At 31.3% G+C, this 20693-nt stretch overlaps 1 protein-coding gene across 1 annotated transcript in view; it reads right to left on the bottom strand.

The window, feature by feature from the left end:
• Positions 1–486: 486 nt before the first annotated feature.
• Positions 487–20693, bottom strand: part of LOC127726461 (vascular endothelial growth factor receptor 1-like) — a 49336-nt gene continuing 29129 nt past the window's right edge. Inside the window, exons 14-21 of the mRNA XM_052233839.1 lie at positions 20000–20119; positions 18197–18417; positions 17762–17884; positions 16992–17062; positions 13854–13894; positions 12231–12330; positions 6038–6143; positions 487–3887 (exon numbers count right to left, since the gene is read on the bottom strand). Of these exons, the coding sequence (XP_052089799.1) occupies positions 3609–3887; positions 6038–6143; positions 12231–12330; positions 13854–13894; positions 16992–17062; positions 17762–17884; positions 18197–18417; positions 20000–20119 (1061 nt within the window). The 3' untranslated portion in view covers positions 487–3608. The remainder of the gene's footprint in view (positions 3888–6037; positions 6144–12230; positions 12331–13853; positions 13895–16991; positions 17063–17761; positions 17885–18196; positions 18418–19999; positions 20120–20693) is intronic.

Raw genomic sequence — 20693 nt, 5'->3', positions numbered from 1 at the left:
AATCAAGGGACTTGATGCCTTAGGAAAGGATTTTGTTTTTTTATAAAAAGTTGAATTAAAGTGATGTTTTTTATTTTTTTATTCATTTTTTTGTGCATGAATAATATCTTTTATTTCAAATCACATGGAATACATAGACCCTAAGAAGTCCCTGTCTTTATTTTAAATGTCCCATTTGCCAGGGAAAATACAAATGGGTTAATAAAATTACTCTCTACATAATATATTCTATATAAAAACTAGCATCTCTTTTCAATTAGTATTCTACACTCATTAACATCTTGCATTTTCAAATAAATATATCCTTTTGAAATACAATTATAAAAATATAGTTAACTGTTTATTTTTTATCTAGTTTTAGTTCTTTCTAACCATTAGTACTGTTTAAAGTTCAAATCCTATCTCGCATAAACAAAAGAAAACCAATTATGATATCTTTTGTTATTTAAATTGTGTTCCCGTTTTATCAACTGAATAAATGCCAAATCAAGAGGTTCTCGAACGCTTTATTGTTAGAATAAATATTCAATATATATACATTTCACAAAAGTACAAATGTGAGTAAAAAATTAAATAATAAAGATTAGTATAAAAATAAATAGTTGTATGAAAGACCATTCCCATAATTACTAACGGTTTTCACTCCTCATGGAAGGTATTCATAAAATATTACTTCACACTATGTCTAATTGACTTACATTATACATGCATCTAATTTTTTATTCGTATCAGGTAAAGAAAATAAAGTCATTCATATTAATCAGATAAGGAAAAATCTTTTAAAAAAACAATGAACCATTGGTAAAATGGCTTTTTAACCTGTAGTCATAACAGACAAAGAATGGAGAAGTCAAAATGTCACCAACATGTTTTATGTTTTAAAAAGAGGCCAAGGATACCAAAAGGAAATTCAAACTCATAAGTCGAAAACAAAACTGACAACGCCATGGCTAAAAAAATGACAAAGACAAAGAAGCAAACAACAGTACATAAAACACAACATAGAAAACCAAAGACTGAGCAAAACGAACACCACTAAAAATGGGTAGGGTAAGCAGATCCTGCTCCACATGTGTCACCCGTCGTATTGCTAATATTAGTACAAACCCGGTAATAAGTCTAATTCGGTGGGTCACATTCGGGGAAAAGGGAACGGGATTGTAGTTACGACAATTGGAACACATCCGTTGTAATCTATGAAACGGATACTCCATAACGGTCAACTCGTGATGGCGTCAGTAAAAATTACGAAGGAATGATTTCAACTTCACCAATTGGAACTCTTGGTTTAACAGCTTCCTTGTGAGTAGCAACCCTCTATCCAGGAAATCATGATAAGAAATACCAGCTCTGTAATATCGTATCATGTGAATGAATTAAATAATGTCTATTACATAAATTTCCAGACAAATTGTTACTATTAACACACTGAAAAGGGAAGTATATTTACCTTAACAATACAAATTGTTCTTAATTATGTTATGGTAGACTTAAATAAAAGTTATTATAATTATATAAAACTTCAATCACTTAAAAATACACTGTAAACACTACATTTTTTTCTGACTTGACTCCTGTCATATAAAACTAAGAAATAAATCTAATGTATGAATGTAATAAATTCAAAATGAGAATTTAAATCAGTGTCCAAAACTATTACTGATTAATACCACTCGATCATTCGAGAAAATATTGAATACACTCAACCAAAATATAATGATGTATCGAAACTCCTTTTGCACTGAGTACAACATGAAGTATATATGTAAAAATGAAATATTGTGGATTCATTTATTTTCGTAGATTGAGGAAAAATGGTGTTTTCGTGGATATATATTTTCGTGGTTTTGCCAAAGTATACATGGATATTTGAATTTTTGGTTTACGTTTATTCATGAAATCCGCCAAAATTGGTATCACATGAATTATGATGAAAAGTAAAGGCAACAGTAGTATACCGCTGTTCAATAGTCATAATTCGATTAAGCAAAAACAAAACCGGGTAACAAACTGAAACCGAGGGAAACACACAAACTATAAGAGGAAAACAACGGAACAACATAAACACTGAACTACAAAAAAAGCAAACGCCAACATACATAGAAACAAACTGTCTGATAACAACTGCCATATTCCTGACTTGGTACAGGATATTTTAAGAAAAAATGGTGGGTTGATTCTGGTTTTATGGCTAGCCTCCCGTTAGTATGACAAAAATGTTAAAAATACCGCTGAAATGACAACACTACGTGACAGGAGTACAGTACAAACAAACGCAAGAACACTCAGCACAGAGAAATACATAAATAAATAATATAATAGTACATTACAACATGTAAAAAGTTAAATCACAAAAATACTAAACTCCGACGAAAATTCAAAACGGAAAGTTCCTAATCAAATGGCAAAATCAAATGATAAAACACATCAAACGAATGGACAACAACTGTCATATTCCTGACTTGGTACAGGCATTTTCAAATGTAGAAAATGGAAGATTGAACCTGGTTTTATAGCGCTAAACCTCTCACTTGTATGACAGTCGCATCAAATTCCATTATATTTACAACGATGCGTGAACAAAACAGACATAATAGGTAAACCGCAGAATAACAACGGACACCTCCCATGAATTTACGACAGCACACCAGGACACCACAAACGAAATATGAACTGTGCGTCAAATGAATGTATCAACGTCACAAAAAGTGACGTTTATATTACCACAGGTAAATTTCTAAAAATAAGATATGTGTTTTATTTATAGACACGTACAAGAATATTAAATTGGGATTGAGTTTGTAATGATGTTATTTTATGTATTTTCTAACCATGAGAAGAATATTAAAATGGAATTGTGTTTGTAATGGTGTTGTTATTTGTATTTTCTAACCATGTCGGTTTTTCTTCTAAATCAAAACTGTGTATAAACAAAAATATCCTGAGCATATAGTTGCTTTAAACATAAACATAAAATCATATAAATGAATTAGCTGATTTTTTATCTTAACTTTAACATACATATAGGGAATAAAAATATAAGGCAAGATCATTTAAGACCAAACAGTAAACACACATGAAAACAAACAACATAAAACAAAAATCAAAAACCCTGTAGGCGAACTCACTGTGAAACCCACAGTATAGCTATTCACACCAAAATAAATAAAACAATATTTGCATGTTGACGAATTATTATCCGTTTAAATCTGTCTGATGCTTAAAAAAGTCTATTATCAGCATTCATTTAGTCATGATAAAAAATAGAGCCATGTAATTGTTAACAAATTATAACACAATCATATTAAAACAACAGTTTTTATGACATTGCTGAATTATTTGTTATTTTTTATCAATAGGCCATGATTTATTTTCTTTGTTCACAAAAAGTGTCTCCCTTTACTATACATAAATTTCACATTTCGTCGTCTGGTCCCGCTTTATTATCAGATATCGATCCTCTCCTTAATTATGGGAGTGGAAACAGGGAAATGTGTATTCGAATCCTCAGTAACTGTGTTATCATTTCTTTGACTGTATGTGGAAGTATTACTATATTGTTGAGGTTGTTGAGGTTTTGTTTGACGTGATATGACATTATCACAATCTTATTTTACTCTCAATGGTTGAAGTTCGATATAACAAGATTTCTCCTTACACAACTGTTCTTTGTTGATGTAGCGGCTTTTGTTATGGTCGATATCTTCATTGAACTTATTCTGATCAGTCGGATGAGGTGGAGCTTGCTCCATTTTTGTATAGTGTGACGGTTCACCATTCATTTTTAGATAGCCATTATATCCACACGCCCCTTTGCTCGATTCATCTTCTGTCTTGTCTGAATCCACCATTTTTAAGTAACTGGATGTATATAAATTCAAGTAATACTGAAAATATAGTTAATACTTCAAGGTATGCAAAGTCTATATATACATATCATATCATGTTTGTAAATTTATAATTGAAATCTGAAACATGAGAAAAGATAAATCAAGATAGGATGTGGGATAAATTCTCATCAGAAGAGTCAAGAAATTAAAAACTATATACATTAAGCAAAATTAAAATTATCAATTAAAAGAGATAAATAAAATTCTTTCCCGCACTTTTTCAATCTGGAAACACAGAGATTTGTAGTTGTTCCAAACATAAAGAAGTATTTAGAATATTGTTTTCCAAAGACATATATATGAGGCCTCGGTGGCCAAGTGGTCTAAGTAGTTACTACTGAAATCACTAGCCAGTCAACACTGAGGTTGTGAGTTCGAACCCCGCTCGTGCGGGTGCACTCGACTCCAATCTTAATTGACTAGGATTGTCAGTTTTCCAATCGAAGGTCGGTGGTTTTCTCCGGGCACTCCGGCTTCCTCCACCAATAAAAACTGGCCGCCACGAAATAACCCAAAAGCGGTGCTTAAAAGTGGCGTTAAAACACCAAAAATCAATCAATCAATCCAAAGACATATGTGAATAAACTCAGTATATAATGTACTTGTGTGGAATATCTGCTGATGGCATTTACACAAAACAGTGCTATGGAAACCAAACCGACTTTAATCAATGTAGAACCCACACTTCCCTTAACATTCTGGTATGGGACAATGTGGAATAAGAGTCTTATTTGGTCTAGTTTTGAATGAGATTTAAACTTCTAATTTACAGTTATAAAACATAAAAACAAGTAGTTAAAGCCCCAAAAGTCACTCTACATTCTAGGGGGGAAAAACATAGATTAGAGTCAACTTCTAAAGACTTGGCTATTATTTTAGGTCCTTTTTTATTATATAGCTCTCCAACTGTTTCGGTTGTTATACATCCTAGGCTTTCAAATATTCGGCTTTGAGCGTTCCTGATGAAGGTAAATCCTTGTTTTCATTTTTTTCTAAGTATTTGTGGATCCCCATAATAAAAAGAACGAATGAGTATTAACTAAATAACATACAACACATTCAATTTGTCTCTATTAACAACATATTCCTTGTAAATCTTTTATTTATTACTTACACATGTTCAATATATCTCATCCAATGCATTGGTTAAAACTATGCATTTGTTAATTTTTGTCAAGTAAATTTATGTTATTATCGACTCTTTTCTTTCTAGTTGATCAAATTATTGAAAGTCCTTTTAGTGTAAATTTCTTAAATACGTGTTAGTATATTCACGCAAAAGTCACAATTCTTCGTTAATCTTGAATTATAATGCCAAATTGGGCCCCTTCTTCCTTTTTACATAAAACATTTTATATTCTTTCTTTCATAATGTATTGGTAAAATCCTACTTACTCATTATTGCAATATGCAAAATGTAATCAGAGAGGATTTTTTCCTTAGAGTATCAAATAAATATAACTGGATTTTCGGTGACAATAATAATGTAGTAAATCTCGTTTAAAGTTAAATATTGACGAGTATATTTGATAAACCACTGACAGAGCAGGACATGTTAATATTGGTTTGGTCTCAAGTATACACTAGAATTTTTGTGGGGATGTATAAGTACTGTGCCACGTCCGGTCTGTGTTTTTGTTAGATGTATTTCTGCTTCGTATGGATCTGATGAGTTGAGCCCTTTTTAACTGATTTTTTTATATTTTGTTCTTATGTTGTACTGTTACACCGATGTCCTAGGTTGGGGTGGGGGAGGGGGTGGTTTGGCCGGGGGGGGGGGGGGGGGGGTTGCTGTATATCATATATGTTTTTGGTTCATTATTTTGAACATAAATCAGGCCGTTAGTTTTCTCGTTTGAATTGTTTTACATATGTCCTTTCGGGGCCTTTTATAGCTGACTATGCGGTATGGATTTTTGCTCATTGTTTGAGGCCGTACGGTGACCTAAAGTTGTGAATTTCTGTGTCATTTGGTCTCTGGTGGACAATTGTCTCATAGGAAATCATACCACATTATTTTATATCTTATTTTATATAGAACAATGCATTCAATTACTCTGCACTATTACAGTGATATACGTCTTACGTAAACTCTGAAAACTGACAGCATGAATGTTTAGGAACGTTGTACTAGGAATAACGTATACCTGTTTAACATCAGCTTCTAATAAATCTCCCATTTGACAGGCCAATTGTGTAAAAGTTGGTCTTTCATCTGGTTCTGTCCTCCATGTTGCTTTCATAATTTTATACCTAGATAACAAGATATATTTATTGGGTTTAACCTGACACAAATTCAAGATATCATACACTTATCAGAAACGTACAAAATTGAAGTGGTAATTGTTTTTTATAGATTTTACGTGAGAATTTGACTCGTTAGAATGGTGTTTTACGCTTGGAATTTTAAACATGTTGAATTTAATGAATCATTTATTAAATGGGTTAAATCAATGTATAACAGACGTTCAAATATGTTTCATAAATAATGGGTCGGTATCAGAAATTTCACAAAAATTAACATGGAATACGACAAAAATACCCTATATCAGCTTTACAGTTTGTTTTGGTTGTTGGAAGTTTGGCTCTAAGAAAATTACAAAGACACAAAGGAATCACTGTTAAACTAGATTGAAGAAGTCATAGCATTACAATTCGCAATTGGCTGATGAAACAACATAATATTGAAATGAATGAAATAGAATTTGTTGGTTTGTTTTCAGGTTTAATGATAGATAAAAAAAACCCAGAAGGATTATGGATTTATAAATTGAAATCATATAAAGATAAAATGGCCGAGATTGATTGGGGATATAGACCTATTAAGGTTTAAGGGGTGTTGTTCGGACATGATAAAGAGGAACGCCTAAACATTAAATTTGGGCTGTGTGTAAATGAGTAGAACTTTAATGAGAAACTGGAACGTGTAATCAGGGGTGTACGGAATTTTTCATTGTAAAATTCCGTACACCCCTCATTACACCAAGAAAACGAATTTATTTCTTATAAAACGTTCCTTTGCTTCATTTTTATACCTTGTTGTAAAATTGATAAAAACAATTTTTTGGTAAGATTTTATTTTGGCTAAAAAAAAATGTTTTTTTCATTTAAGCAAAATTTCATCTTTTTTGTAATTTTAGCATATTTTTTTTTTTTTTACTTTTGGCATTTTCTGGAGTGGAATTTTACACAACAACTATTTTTACTTTGAAATGTATATTTTTAACTTGAGTCACCGAAACGTTCATTACAAATCATAAGACTTGCTGACTTAAACAAATGTACATAATAGAAATAAGATACTTTATTTAGGAGAACAGCTGACGTCGACGATAAACTAACCCTGCAAAGATATCACTTAGGCAGATAATTTGTTGATTGGATGTCTCCACAGTGTTCCAATCGCTTTTTAGCAATTCGATTCGCCAATTGTATTTTATACCGCAACACTGTATTCCGTTTGAATGGTTGCAAACGCAGACGATTAAAAAACTCAGAGATGAAATAACACGAACTCATTACTTAAAATAATTCAAAACTAATGAGAGCATTTATTGTATCTAGCCCCGATTCCGAATTGAAAATTATATAAGAAAAATCGCATAATACATTTGTTATCTCTGCAACCACGTTTTACGAGGTCATTCAGTATGTTTCGACATTTTGAGACGGTCCCTCTATTTTTGTAGTTAGTGTAGTTTTCGGTGTCGGTGAAAGTGTCTGTGTATACGCCTTTTCGAAAATGTCTAATATGGTGGACTAAATTTTTTAAATTTCATGATAAACCCTTTATCTTTGAAAACTGGCTTAAGGATGATATAACATACTTAAATGAGATTTTAGATAACTTTTTAAATTGACCATTTGTAAACATGTCATTATTATAAAACTATATTTTAAACTATTGAAGTGTGAGGTAAACTGGATTGCTGAATTTCATAAATTGAAACAATCTTTCCAGAAGAGTGGGTTCACATTGTTTAAAAAAGAAATTTCAATTAGAAGTACAGGAAACGTTCACAGAAAAAAGATTATGTGGAAAGATCGTTATATTGATACTTCATACTTGTCAATTTTTTTATATGATTTATTAGTACAAAATAAAAAAGAATCACCAAAAGGGATAAACAGATGGCTTAGGGTTTTAGCAGTACAAGAAACTCCAAATATGAATTCATTGTATAACTTTTTTTAATATCTGACTGAAAATAAATTTAAAATCTTCAGATGGAAATTATTAGTTTGTTATTCCGATATAAAGCCGTTTATTACAATGGAAAATAACTTACAACAATATATGTAATTTTCAACCTAGAAGACAACTATACTAATTATTTTTGTAGTTGTTCATATTTGAAATGATTTTGGAAACAAGTTCACGATCTCTTTAAGAGAAGTGATAAAGATCTTGTGATAAAATTACAACTTCTTATATTTGGATACAAAATCGCAGACAACAAGTATAACTTAATTGATTTCTTAATTACCATTCTTTGTTTTTTCTATAAATGAGTCATATTATGTATCTGAACAGAAAACAAAAAATGTTGATATCTACAGATTTTTTTGAAAATGAACATAATAAGAGAGCAGGCATCAATATTAATGGACATAATATAGCAAGTCCATTTTTTTTAACAATAAAAAGACTAATTTTGATTAAATGTTATTATGTAAAACAAAATATATATGTCAATAAAATTTATCATCTGATCATTCCCTGGGTAGTCAGTGGATTGTAACTGGGTACGTCAAGAGAAACTTGGATTCTTGATTAGTTTTGTCACTTGCAGGATTTGATCAATTAAAATATAATATTTAAAAAAAAACAAAACAGGATGTTTACATTTAAATACATGAAAACGTTTAGGTACATGTATGGATTAATCTTAAGGTAGCACAATACAAAAGTTTTTTCACCCCCAATCAGACAACTTCAAACTGTTGTAATTTCTTTTATCCAGCTCTAAAATTAATAATTGAGGAACCAAAAGAAAGAAGAAAGATTAATCTTTTAAATGGTGATAATTTTATTATTACATAATTATTATATAATTCGTTATTATGTAATTAGTTGCTAGATTCAGATGTCCACATTTGAATGAAATTAGCTTCTTTTTTATTCATAGCATCCCAACAATTTTGATAGTTTCTTGTGCAACACACTTTGACCTCCAAAACCATGTCTCAGATTTTTCCTATTGTATTTCATTCTCTCATAACCCTTCAATTAAGTTTGCAACATTAATTCATAAGAAATCACTCAATTTAATTAGGTATAAAATTTGTTCTATTGATGTTATTGGAAATCTGAGACATAGTTTTGAAGATAACTGGTCAAGGAACAACATGTGGTAAATTCAGGCATATGGGGCACCCGTCTAGGAGCTAATTTCATTTAAAACTACATTTTCATGACAAAATGTATGTGTCACAATTGAATAAATAAGGATTTTCCTATTTGAACCTTATTAACTTCAATATCATTCACACATGTACCATGGGAATACTTCAGGATTGGCCTTTAATCATAAATCAATTAGGTTTTGACCAGTAAGAAAGCATTCCATTTCAGCAATTCTGAATATATAAAGAAAATGCACACCCTATGCATCAAAAACCAGATCTGGCGGGAGAAGTTATATCATTATTGACCTTGCTGTAAGTCAGTTGCTACTGATATGGCCAAAACCCCGCCCACCTGGATAAACATCAACTATTAATGATGTCAGAAGTTTAATTACACATTGCATTTGCTTTTTTCAATAAGGATTTTTTATTCAATTTGTACATGAAACAATATATTTTGTTTTTAACATTTTCCCAAAGAGTAAGTTAAGCATGTATACATAAAATCATCAGTTGGTCAGTCATGGGGATTCTTATGGGGGGATTTCTAGAATTATAATTGTATACAATGAAAATATGGTGTTATTTTTGTAGTTTGAAAATAAAATTTTTAATTTGTTTTTTTTCTTTTAAAAAGAATTCATATTTTCACATTTTCCCCAGGAACATCTGATGTAACCATCAGCATTAACATAAGTAACATTAATTGTTGTACAATTATATTTGTTTAATCCGTACATTTTATATATGATTCCCTCTATAGCTCCAAATTATTTGTTTGTTTTTTCTCCTAGCAGTTTCAATATAGAAATATTTTTTTATTTGGATTTCATTATCTTCTTTTTTCTATAAACCCCGAATTCAACCTCTTTTCTTTGACTGTTTATATAGCTGGTCAGTGGTCATAAAGCTATCAAATGATTCTATTGATTAACCACAAAAGTACTGCCCACATGTTTTTATTTGTATCAGTCAGACACGTGCATTTGTTTATAAAACTAATTATCATCAAAACTCATTAACAGTGCAAGATATGGAAACTTATTTTTCTTCTGTGGTTTTGTAATATCAAGATGTAACGAAAATGAAATTTTGATAAAAGTTACAACTGACTAAAAAGATCAGACAAACATACAAATAAATCTGACATAAAGACAACAAAAAAGGTTTTCATTAGATTCATTTCCAAGTGCTCCAATATTGGAGGAAACTACGAAAGAAGAAGAAGAAGAATGCCATACTAGTATACTACAATATTAAATTTCTGTGATAATAATAAGAAAATTTCACAAAACATAAAATAATACAACTAGTTGAACCTCTATACTATTAAACGAGAAGACCTCATTTTGTGTGTCGCTTCTCTTCTTTCCACAATAAATTAATCATTATGCCTCGGTGTCCTATAAGTACCATGCATAGTCGCATTTGTCAACCTCGCTTATGTTTATTCAGTTTGGGTTATTTTGGGAGAAAAACGAAAATAAAGGCGTCCGGATATTATTTCCGTCTTCGGACGGACTTTTAAGTCATACCCAGACTTCCGACAGTTTTAAATAACACATGATTTTCATAAGTACTTGGGGAAAGAACAATTATTTTGGCGTTTTTCTGTATACTATGATCATACATATACTATAAATAAAGTGTATTTGCTATTTACTATCAACAAAAAACAAAAAATAGCGGACTTTGGAAAAAAGGGGAGGGTTATTTTATATGACTTTTGCCACCTTTCCTGAAATTCTCCAGTCATAAAATCATTTACAAAAATACATCCTACTACAGTTTTCATACTTTCAACCACGCTCTAAATGCCCGTGATTTCGCGGGTGTGTTCTAGTATAGCTTAATAATAATAAGTCAATTTTAGAAAAATTAGTCTCATGACCTTAGTTTTGTATGTCTTATACTGTCATGACGGCTTGTTCTGTTGTTATGTCCTTTAAATGATTCACTCGATTTAAAATATTTACGTTTATTTTTTGGCAATTTGAAAATAAATGATTTTCATATTCATATATATTGTAAAACTTGCAGAGTCTCTACTTTTTATGGATCTCATATTCTCTGCCTTTTCCTAATAAAAAGGTGTGTTTTCTTTTTCTCTAATTAATTTTCTTCAATAAAATTGTTGTGATTAATAGATGTTGATCTCCATTTAACTTTGTTTAACAAATGTTTCAAGATTATCTTCAGAACTTTTTTTAATACAATTCTCGCAATCTATTCTTTTCAAAATTGACATTTCAAAATATTCATAACAGCACAATTTGATAAAAGTTTTGTATTTTATAACTTGCATATGCATGTATCATCAGAAAAGCATGTATACAAGATGTATAATCCTGAAGTATATAGGTATTTATATATAGTTACGTCTAAACAACTAAAAACTCAGCTTTCGGTGGCCTAGTGTTACTTTTCCTCGTATCAAATAATTATTTCTGTGACTGCATCTTACGATCCTTACGAGCGCTGGACACAGTGCAGGCGGTGTTGTCTCGATATCCCAATAGCATGAGTTTGAATCCCGGCGAGGGAAGAACAAAAATTTGCTTCCGCAAATTTGCAGATTTAACGTTGTTGTGCTGATATTTAGAGTAATTATGGGTATTTATATATATATAACATTATATTCTACAATTCAAATTGGTTTGTTTACAGTTAAGGATAGTTGTAATTCATATTATAAATTGGACAAGACATGAAATTATTGATCAAGGGGGTAGAAAAGATATACTTAATTTATAATAAGAACACTGTTGAATAACAAATGAGGAGATTAATACGCAAGCACTGTCACTTCATCTTCGACTTAAGAGTTTTGATTGTCCCTTTTGTATCATTTGTTTATGTATATAGGAAAAATAATCTTTCCCAAATTTAAGAGTTGATAATTGCAACCTTTCCCTATAATAGGCCAGATGTTAAAAGAGGGAATACTTCAAAAGTATTCATACGAAGATACTATAACAATAATGGACTTACAATTCATCTGACGAATATTCTGGGTTCTCCATCACATAACCATCCTTCAGTAAGTTGATAAATTTTTCATTGATTTCAATGCTAGGGTAGGGTGTACCGCCTATCAAATAATTATCTTAAATAGTTATGTGCTACAAATGGTGCAGTTATCTCGTTTAAAAACTTAAACATGTTGCATAAAGTTGGCTCATGACTGTGCTTATTTGTATTATTAAGATATTTGTATAACAAACCCATATATACATTTGTATTGTTGTAGGGTGATTGATAATCGTGCAAGTATTCAGCCCTTAATTGAATTAATAAGTGTTATATTCATTAACTAGCACTGGGTCGAAACAGTAAGTCCCGAGGGTATCATCAACTCAGTAAATTTTCTTAAATTCTCCGTTGATAAATTAATAAATTATTAAGAAACAAAGGCAAAAGTTGACCTTAAATGAATTTGGCTATTTTTAGGTCCCTTTTTGGTCATGTAGCTTTTCATGTATTCTAGTCTCCATGTTGTTGGGAGGGTTTGGCGCCCGCAAACATGTTAACCCAACTACATTCTGTAAGTGCATGTCCCAGGCCAGGATCCTGTAATTCAGTGGTTGTCATCTGTTGCTGTATATTATATCAGTTTTTTCGTTTTTTGTTTTATATATAATTGAGGCGGTAAATTTTCTCGTTTGAATAGTTTTACATTTGACATTTCGAGGCCTTTTATAGCTTGTTATGCGGTATGAATGTTGATCGTTGTTGAAGGCCAGACGATGACCTCTAGTTGCTAACTTCTACGTCATTTGGTTTCTGGTGGAGATTTATATGAATGGCAATCATGCCTCATCTTCCTTTTTTTTTTACATCCGGGGCTTTCAAATGTTTGGGTTTGAGTGTTCCTGGTGAAGGTAAATCAAGAAAAACATTTTAGACGTACAAATTAATACGTGTTATCTACATTTACATATTGGGAAGAATTTAAAAACAGGTGTAGTTCAGCACGGTTGCAAAGGCTTTATCTCACCTTTAATCTGTAAGACGTCACGTCATCGATTGCAATCACTGTTGCAAAGGCTTTATCAAACCCCTAAACTGTATGACGTCATGTCAAACCTATTATCTGTATGACGTCATTTCAAACCTCCTTATCTGTATGATATCATGTCACATAAAAAACCATCTACTTGAGATATATAATAAAGTGTATATGATATGACTTTTTCAATATCACACACCGTATCAACCCTCAACCAATATAATCCCTCGAGCAGAGCTCTTGTGATTATATTGGTGTCTCGGGTTGATACGGATGTGATATTGAAAAAGCCATATGATACTCTCTATTTATCAGCAACTTAAGCTTTTAAATCAATATCAGGATGATAAGCAGCAATAAAAGTGATGAATAATGCATTTTATATTTTTTTTGTAATAAGCTGAATTGGTTCCTAAAGTGTATATTTCGTTTCTTTACTTTACTGTTTAAATATGAATGTGATTAAAGATGCTGTGATACAAAAAATATGGTGGTGTTGCCCATATGTCAATTTTATGAAAATGCAGTATCAAACATGAATATTAACAAAATGATAATATAATTTTAAGTTATCCTTATGTGATAAAAATTTGATCAAGACTTACCTAAAGAAAATATTTCCCATAAGAACACACCATAGGACCATCTAAGATATAAATTCAAAGTAAGTTATATTTTAAATTAATCATGTGTGAAAATGTTCAATGCAAAAATCTAAGAAAAATTCCCCTACCCAAGAAATGCCTGCCAAATTACTTTTTTGTCGTTGTACCCAGCGCTGTTAAAAATTACTTTGAGTTATGTATCTATTCACTCGAGATTTTTAAACAATCCGGCGGGTCATTAGAAAAACCATGGATTCAGCAAATGATCTGTTTTCATCTGACTTCTCGTCACTTGCTCTGAATTATCTTCATGTTCATGTATTTCGATAAAAGGACTCTATAACATAATGAAGAATAATTGTTCGACACCCCATTGTAAAATGTAACGATTTACAAATCGTATGACGAAAAACTTCAAAGGGAACTAGCCAAGATAATTCTAAATGACGGCGGTAAAATCAATTATACCATGATTGATTGATTGATTGATTGTTAATTAGATAAGAAAAGAGGAACGAAAGATACCAGAGGGACAGTCAAACACATAGATCGAAAACAAACTGACAACGCCATGGCCAAAAATAAAAAGACAAACAGACAAATAATAGTACAGATGACACAACATAGAAAACCAAAGACTAAGCAACACGAACCCCTACAAAAACTGGGGGTGATCTCAGGTGCTCCGGAAGGGTAAGCAGATCCTGCTCCACATGTGGCACCCGTCGTGTTGCTTATGTTATTACAAATCCGGTAAATAGTCTAATTCGGTAAGTCACATTCGTGAAAAGGGAGGGTATTGTAGTTACGACATAAGGAACATATCCGATATCATCTGTGAAACGGTTATTCCATATATTCCATAACGGTCAACCAACTCGTGATGGCGTCCGTAAAATTTACGAAGGGATGACTTCAACTTCACCATTTGGAACTCTTGGTTTAATAGCTTCCTTGTGAGCAGCAATCCTCTATCAAGGAAATCATGATAGGAAACACAAGCCCGAGAATATCGTATCAACTGGGAGATATATACTCCGTATTCAGGCGCTGCTGGAATGTTGCTACATAGAAATGGAATGTTCACAATTGGGAAGCTGAAATCATCTCTTTTAATATACCTATTAACAAGTACGAAATGCAAAAAATCATAATTTTGGACTTGAAGTGCATTACTTTAAAATATTGTCAGAAATGAATAAATAAAAGAGTTGATCATGTTAATAGCAAGCATTCTGTAGTTTACGCTTTAAATTTTAGTGCCCGTTAAATATTACTTTGAGTTATGTATTTGTTATTGTGAATTTGTAAAATCAAAGAAAGTGTATATCCCCTAAACATTTGACAAAATTCCTTTATTATTGCATGTTTGGAAAATTACCTATTGAATGTTTAAACAATATACATGTATCAAAATTGATTTCTTTTTCTATCGAGAAACATGGTTGAACAGGTATTATCGGTTTAAAATATTCTAAATCTATTTTGAATAGAGGATTATCTTTAGAACTTTTTTAAATACAATTCAGGCAATCTGTTCTTTTCACAATTGACATTTCAAAATATTTATAACAGCACAATTTCATACTTTTTTTGTATTTTATAACTTGCACATGTATGTATCATCAGAAAGGCATGTATACAAGATGTATAATCCTGAAGTATATAGGTATTTATATATAATATATAACCTTAGAATTTTTACAATGAAAATTGGTTCGTTTACAGTTAAGGATTATTCTAATTTACCTAAACCAGTTTCACATATGAAAATATATTCACAAATTTACAACAAAGAGACGTACGTTGTGTATATTTCCCAACGTCTTTGCTATGCCCCTGTAATATAAAAGTTAAACTCATCCCGTTTCTAATAAATTTCTGTTTCAAGTAGTCCATGTGTCAAATCGATGAAAGATATGAAGTAGACCTTCTTATTTCGGTAGTATTCCTCATCACAGATTCACTGGGATATATGAGATGCTAGCACTCATTGAAACGTGGGTAATTGAGTAACAGGACATCATCAATATATCTGACAGTGATAGAACTTTAAGAAAGCTCTGTATGATCTTTTCTTCTATGAGTATAAAAACAGGTCGGTCTGTATACAATATAGTACCCTTTAGAATACAGACTATCCTTGGAAATATTAATCAACCAAACTCAACAAATATGTTGTCGAGCTAAAAAGTCTTCCATTTATATAATATCATCTTGAGTTATTTGTTTTATGAGTCGCCGTAGTCGATCTTTCAATTCATCATGGGAAATAGTAGTGTAGAACGTAGAAAAATCATGAGTTTTGATATAACAGAAAAATTGTAAGGATTGTTATTGAAGATTTTGAAGTAGATCTTAAGAAATTTTAAGAATCTTATTGACACTACTAGTAAAATATACCTCATCACAATATTTCCGACGGCCATCTTTTACTTTAGAAAGAATGGAAGTAGGAACTTTTGAAAGGTATTTTAATAAGTAGTAAAATAACAAAAATATCGAACTCCAAGGAAAATTCAAAACGGAAAGTCTCTTATCAAATGGCAAAATCAAAAGCTCAAACACATCAAACGAAAGGAAAACAACTGTCATATTACTAGGGTAACAGAAATTTATTCATTAATTCAGTGATACTAAAAATTTTAGGGATTAAGCAAAATTAGCCTTTAAATAACTAAGACATCACTTTAAGTGATGTGGTTTTGATTTGTTAAAGACAACCAATCCGTCACTTTAGTAGTAGATTTGATCAGTTTAAGATAACTTACACGTTACTTTTAGTGGTGTAGATTGTATGTGTTAAAGGTAAATAACACGTCACTTTTAGTGTTGTAGTTTTGATGTGTTAAAGATGACTTACACGTCACTTTTAGGGGTGTAGATTTGAAGTGTTAATGACAACTCACACGTCACTTTTAGTGGTGTAGATTTTATGTGTTAAATATAAATAACACGTTACTTTTAGTGGTGTAGATTTGTTGTGTTAAAGGTAACTTACACGTCACTTTCAGTGTTGCAGATTTGATGTGTTACAGGTAACTTACAAGTCACTTTTAGTCGTGTAGATTTGATGTGTTAAGATAACTTACACGTCACTTTTAGTGGTGTAGATTTGATGTGTTAGAGATAACTTACACGTCACTTTTAGTGGTGTAGATTTGATGTGTTAAAGACTCAATTGCCATCCATTTCACTGGAACTGGTCCCTAAAATAGAATATACAATCAAAGTTTTCTCATACCATTAGCAATTATGTGCAACATAATTCTAAAAAAAATATTTCTAAATGAGCTATATAATAGCATTTATGATATTTAATACAAACTGATGATTAGCTCATTCCACGTAAAACGGTACCAATCATAATGCACAATATAGGTATTTCGACTAATGATATCTTAAACTGTACCATAAAACAAATTTTGCTTGATTTTTTTCATAATGATAAGATCTTACAGTAACATTTAAATGTAACAGCAGAAGCTCATCAAAGCACTAATTCTTAAGAAGCGGGTCTTCTAAAGTTACTGCTGACAGTAATCTAACAGCAATAAATAAACAAAACATATTTTCAGTTTTCAAGAAACAATAAAAAAAATATCAAACATGAATGACTCTTAACAAACCTTGAAGTCTATTTCAATCACAAATTAGACTCTAAAAGGGTAAACAGCATTTGCTTCTTCTAAATAAGTGTACCATGAACGTTTTGCTAAATTCAAAAAGTATACAATGTTGTGTTCATGCATTTCGCTAAAGTGGAAACTTAATCTTTATGCAGGAGCTAAAACAAAAATTGTCAAGTCCGATTCTTAATAAGAAATTAAAATTAGAAATTGAAAAATATGTATCGAGTGAATATTTTTCTGGTTCCTCAATAATCGTCCTAAGCCTCTGAAACTTACATCCCCCTTTTTATGATACTCGGGATTCTTATAACAGGCTTTAGCAAGTCCAAAATCACAGATCTTCACAACATTATCATGTGCTAACAGAATATTCCTAGCTGCTAAATCTCTGTGAATGTACTGAAATAAAAGAAACAACTAATATTAAATTGCCTAAAGGTAAATGTGGTTTCATGTACTGAAAATTCCAGTGTTTAGTATGCTATTATATAATGCTGTTAGATAAATTTAAAAAATAGTGTGTTAAACAAGAAAGAAATTTAGTCCTAACAAAAATTTGATTTTTTACAGTTTTGTCATGGTAAGAAATGAACAACTTATGCTAAACGTATCATATCAAAAACCAATTTTCATTTTCAAATTTATTATTTCAAGAACAATAACAAAATCAAAAAAAATTATTAAGTATGATTTACATATAAATGCAACTACCTTTTTATAAGCCAAGTATTCCATTCCTCTTGCAACTTGGAAAGCCCAACACATTAGATTGTTCGTGGTCAAAAGAGGACCATTTGTATCCTCTAAAGGTCCTTTATTTAGATTATCTGGTATTTTATCGTCTTTAGGGTCCTTAAACGTTTCCTTCTTTTTAATCAGGTAGTTACGAAGATTTCCAAAATGACAGTATTCAATAATCACCATTAATTCACCTAAAAAAGGCCAAAAACACATTAAAATATCTAGAGTTGTCCAGATAGCAAGACTAATAACTTACGTATACATGGTATATGCATATTAGTTGTTGTTCGGCAGCAGATTGAAATTCAGTATCAAGACAATGTCAGTTTAAGATTTTTGGCTTCCATTTTTTTTAATAATTGGCATATGGTTACCGGTAAGTCAATGTGACATAGTTATATCGATTCAACAACAAAATCTAAAGTTTGTATACTGTAAATCAGGAAATTTAATTATGATACTACCTACAATTTCTTCCACATCTAGTTTGATATTTAACTAATATCCCACTGATAATTTTTACTGATATCAATGTCAAACGTCAGACCTACATCAGCTTCCCATAATGCATCCTCATACCAAGTTTGGTAAAGTTAAGTTCTACGGTACCGGAGTAATTTCCCGGCCACCAAGCAAACAAGGTTTTGCTATTACAGAGGTCAAAGGTCAAAGGACAAAGTTAAGGTCACAGTGACATGACTTTAGAATATGACACACCGACTTCCAATAATGCATCCAGATACCAAGTTCGGTCACTCTTAGTTCTACAGCACAATAGTTATGACACGAATCAGACAACGTATTACTATCAGAGGTGTCAAAGTTAAGGTCAAAGTGAGCTGGTTTTGGTATATAAAAAATAGGCCTTCCAATGAGTTAACCACCTACCAAGTTTGATTGATCTTATTTCTACAGTAAAACAGTGCCCGGACACGAATTACACTAGGATTAACTATCTTAGTTGTCAAGTCAAAGGTCAAAGTCAACTGCCAATGGTGCATATACATAACAAGTTCTACGGTACAAAAGTTATGTCCCGGATACGTAGCGGGACGGACGAACAGACGGACAGACAAACACACAGACAGACACACAGACGGACGAACGGATAAGGTAGTTGCTACATACCACTCCAAACTTTGTTTGCGGGGTGTATGACAATATTGTTAGCTTGGTCTGTGAACAACTGACGGATGAATTGTGATAAAATCAAATTGAAGAAATAAAAATAATAAAACTGAAATGATATTCGTATATGTCGATAAATGTTATGTTAAAACATGTTAGGTTTATATCCTAAATGAAATTTATGTACATTAATTTCATTATAAAATATATATAAATAAAATTGAGAATGGAAATGGGGAATGCGTCAAAGAGACAACAACCCGACCAAAGAGCAGAAAACAGACCAAGGCCACCGATTGGTATTCAACACAGCGAGAAATCCCGTACCCGGAGGCGAGCTTAACCTGGCTCCTAAACAATAATGTATAGTAGTTCAGCGAAAATGGACGTCACATTAAACTCCGAAACATATAAATGAACCAAAGTTAAAAAAAACAACATACAAGACTAACAAAGGCCAGAGGTTCCTGACTTGGGACATATATTTCTGCAATAAAGTATCTTATCTTATCTTATATTACTTCTTCAAAGGAAAATAATATGACTATGTTTAATGCTTTAGTAAAATCTAAGTTTCACTATTGGATAATCGTCTTTAAAAGTCTAAGTCTGTAAAGAGTGGTACATGCTACGAAATACACTTACCATATTTGATTTCCTTGGTCACAGCACCCAGTAAATTTACAATGTTAAGATGCTGACCGAGATGTATCATTATCTTCAGCTCTGACATTAAAGCCATCATTTGTTCTTTATCTGTACAATCTGGCAACATGAATAAAATAAACAAATTATAATAATAATAAATGTACTGAAAAGCACTTGTTTCTTGAATACTGTATTCCTTTCATGATTAGCAATTATTCTATTTTTTTACAAAGACTTGTAACTGCATACTTTGATACACAGGAAAGACTGCTCTGATATTCTGAATTGTAATGTTTTAAATAATTTGCCTTGTTTTGGCCCCTTTGATTTTTGAATCATACAAGGAGAAAGCGGACTTTGAAATAAAAAAAAAAATCGTGAAAGATATTGGTTTTGTTAATAAAATCAGGCAGAATATTTCACAGACTATTTCTGAAAACGAATTTGACCCAAATGTCGATCTTGAAAATTTTAAGTCTTTAGATTATTGTGTTACAATAGATGACTACGAAAAAATAAAAAAAACTCCTTTGCAAATAACTACAAATACAAAACTTCAAACTTTTCAACTCAGGTTGGTTATTATTAATTATAGTTTCAGCTTCCTTTCTGTATAGATGTATTTTAAACGAAACAAAAGTTTTTGCATTGAACCCATATAAATATTATTACATATATTGTTTCCTTTCCG

The sequence above is a fragment of the Mytilus californianus genome, unplaced genomic scaffold (genome assembly GCF_021869535.1).
Source record: "Mytilus californianus isolate M0D057914Y unplaced genomic scaffold, xbMytCali1.0.p SCAF_17, whole genome shotgun sequence".
Classification (NCBI taxonomy): domain Eukaryota; kingdom Metazoa; phylum Mollusca; class Bivalvia; order Mytilida; family Mytilidae; genus Mytilus; species Mytilus californianus.
This window is presented reverse-complemented; position numbering and strand designations above follow the sequence as displayed.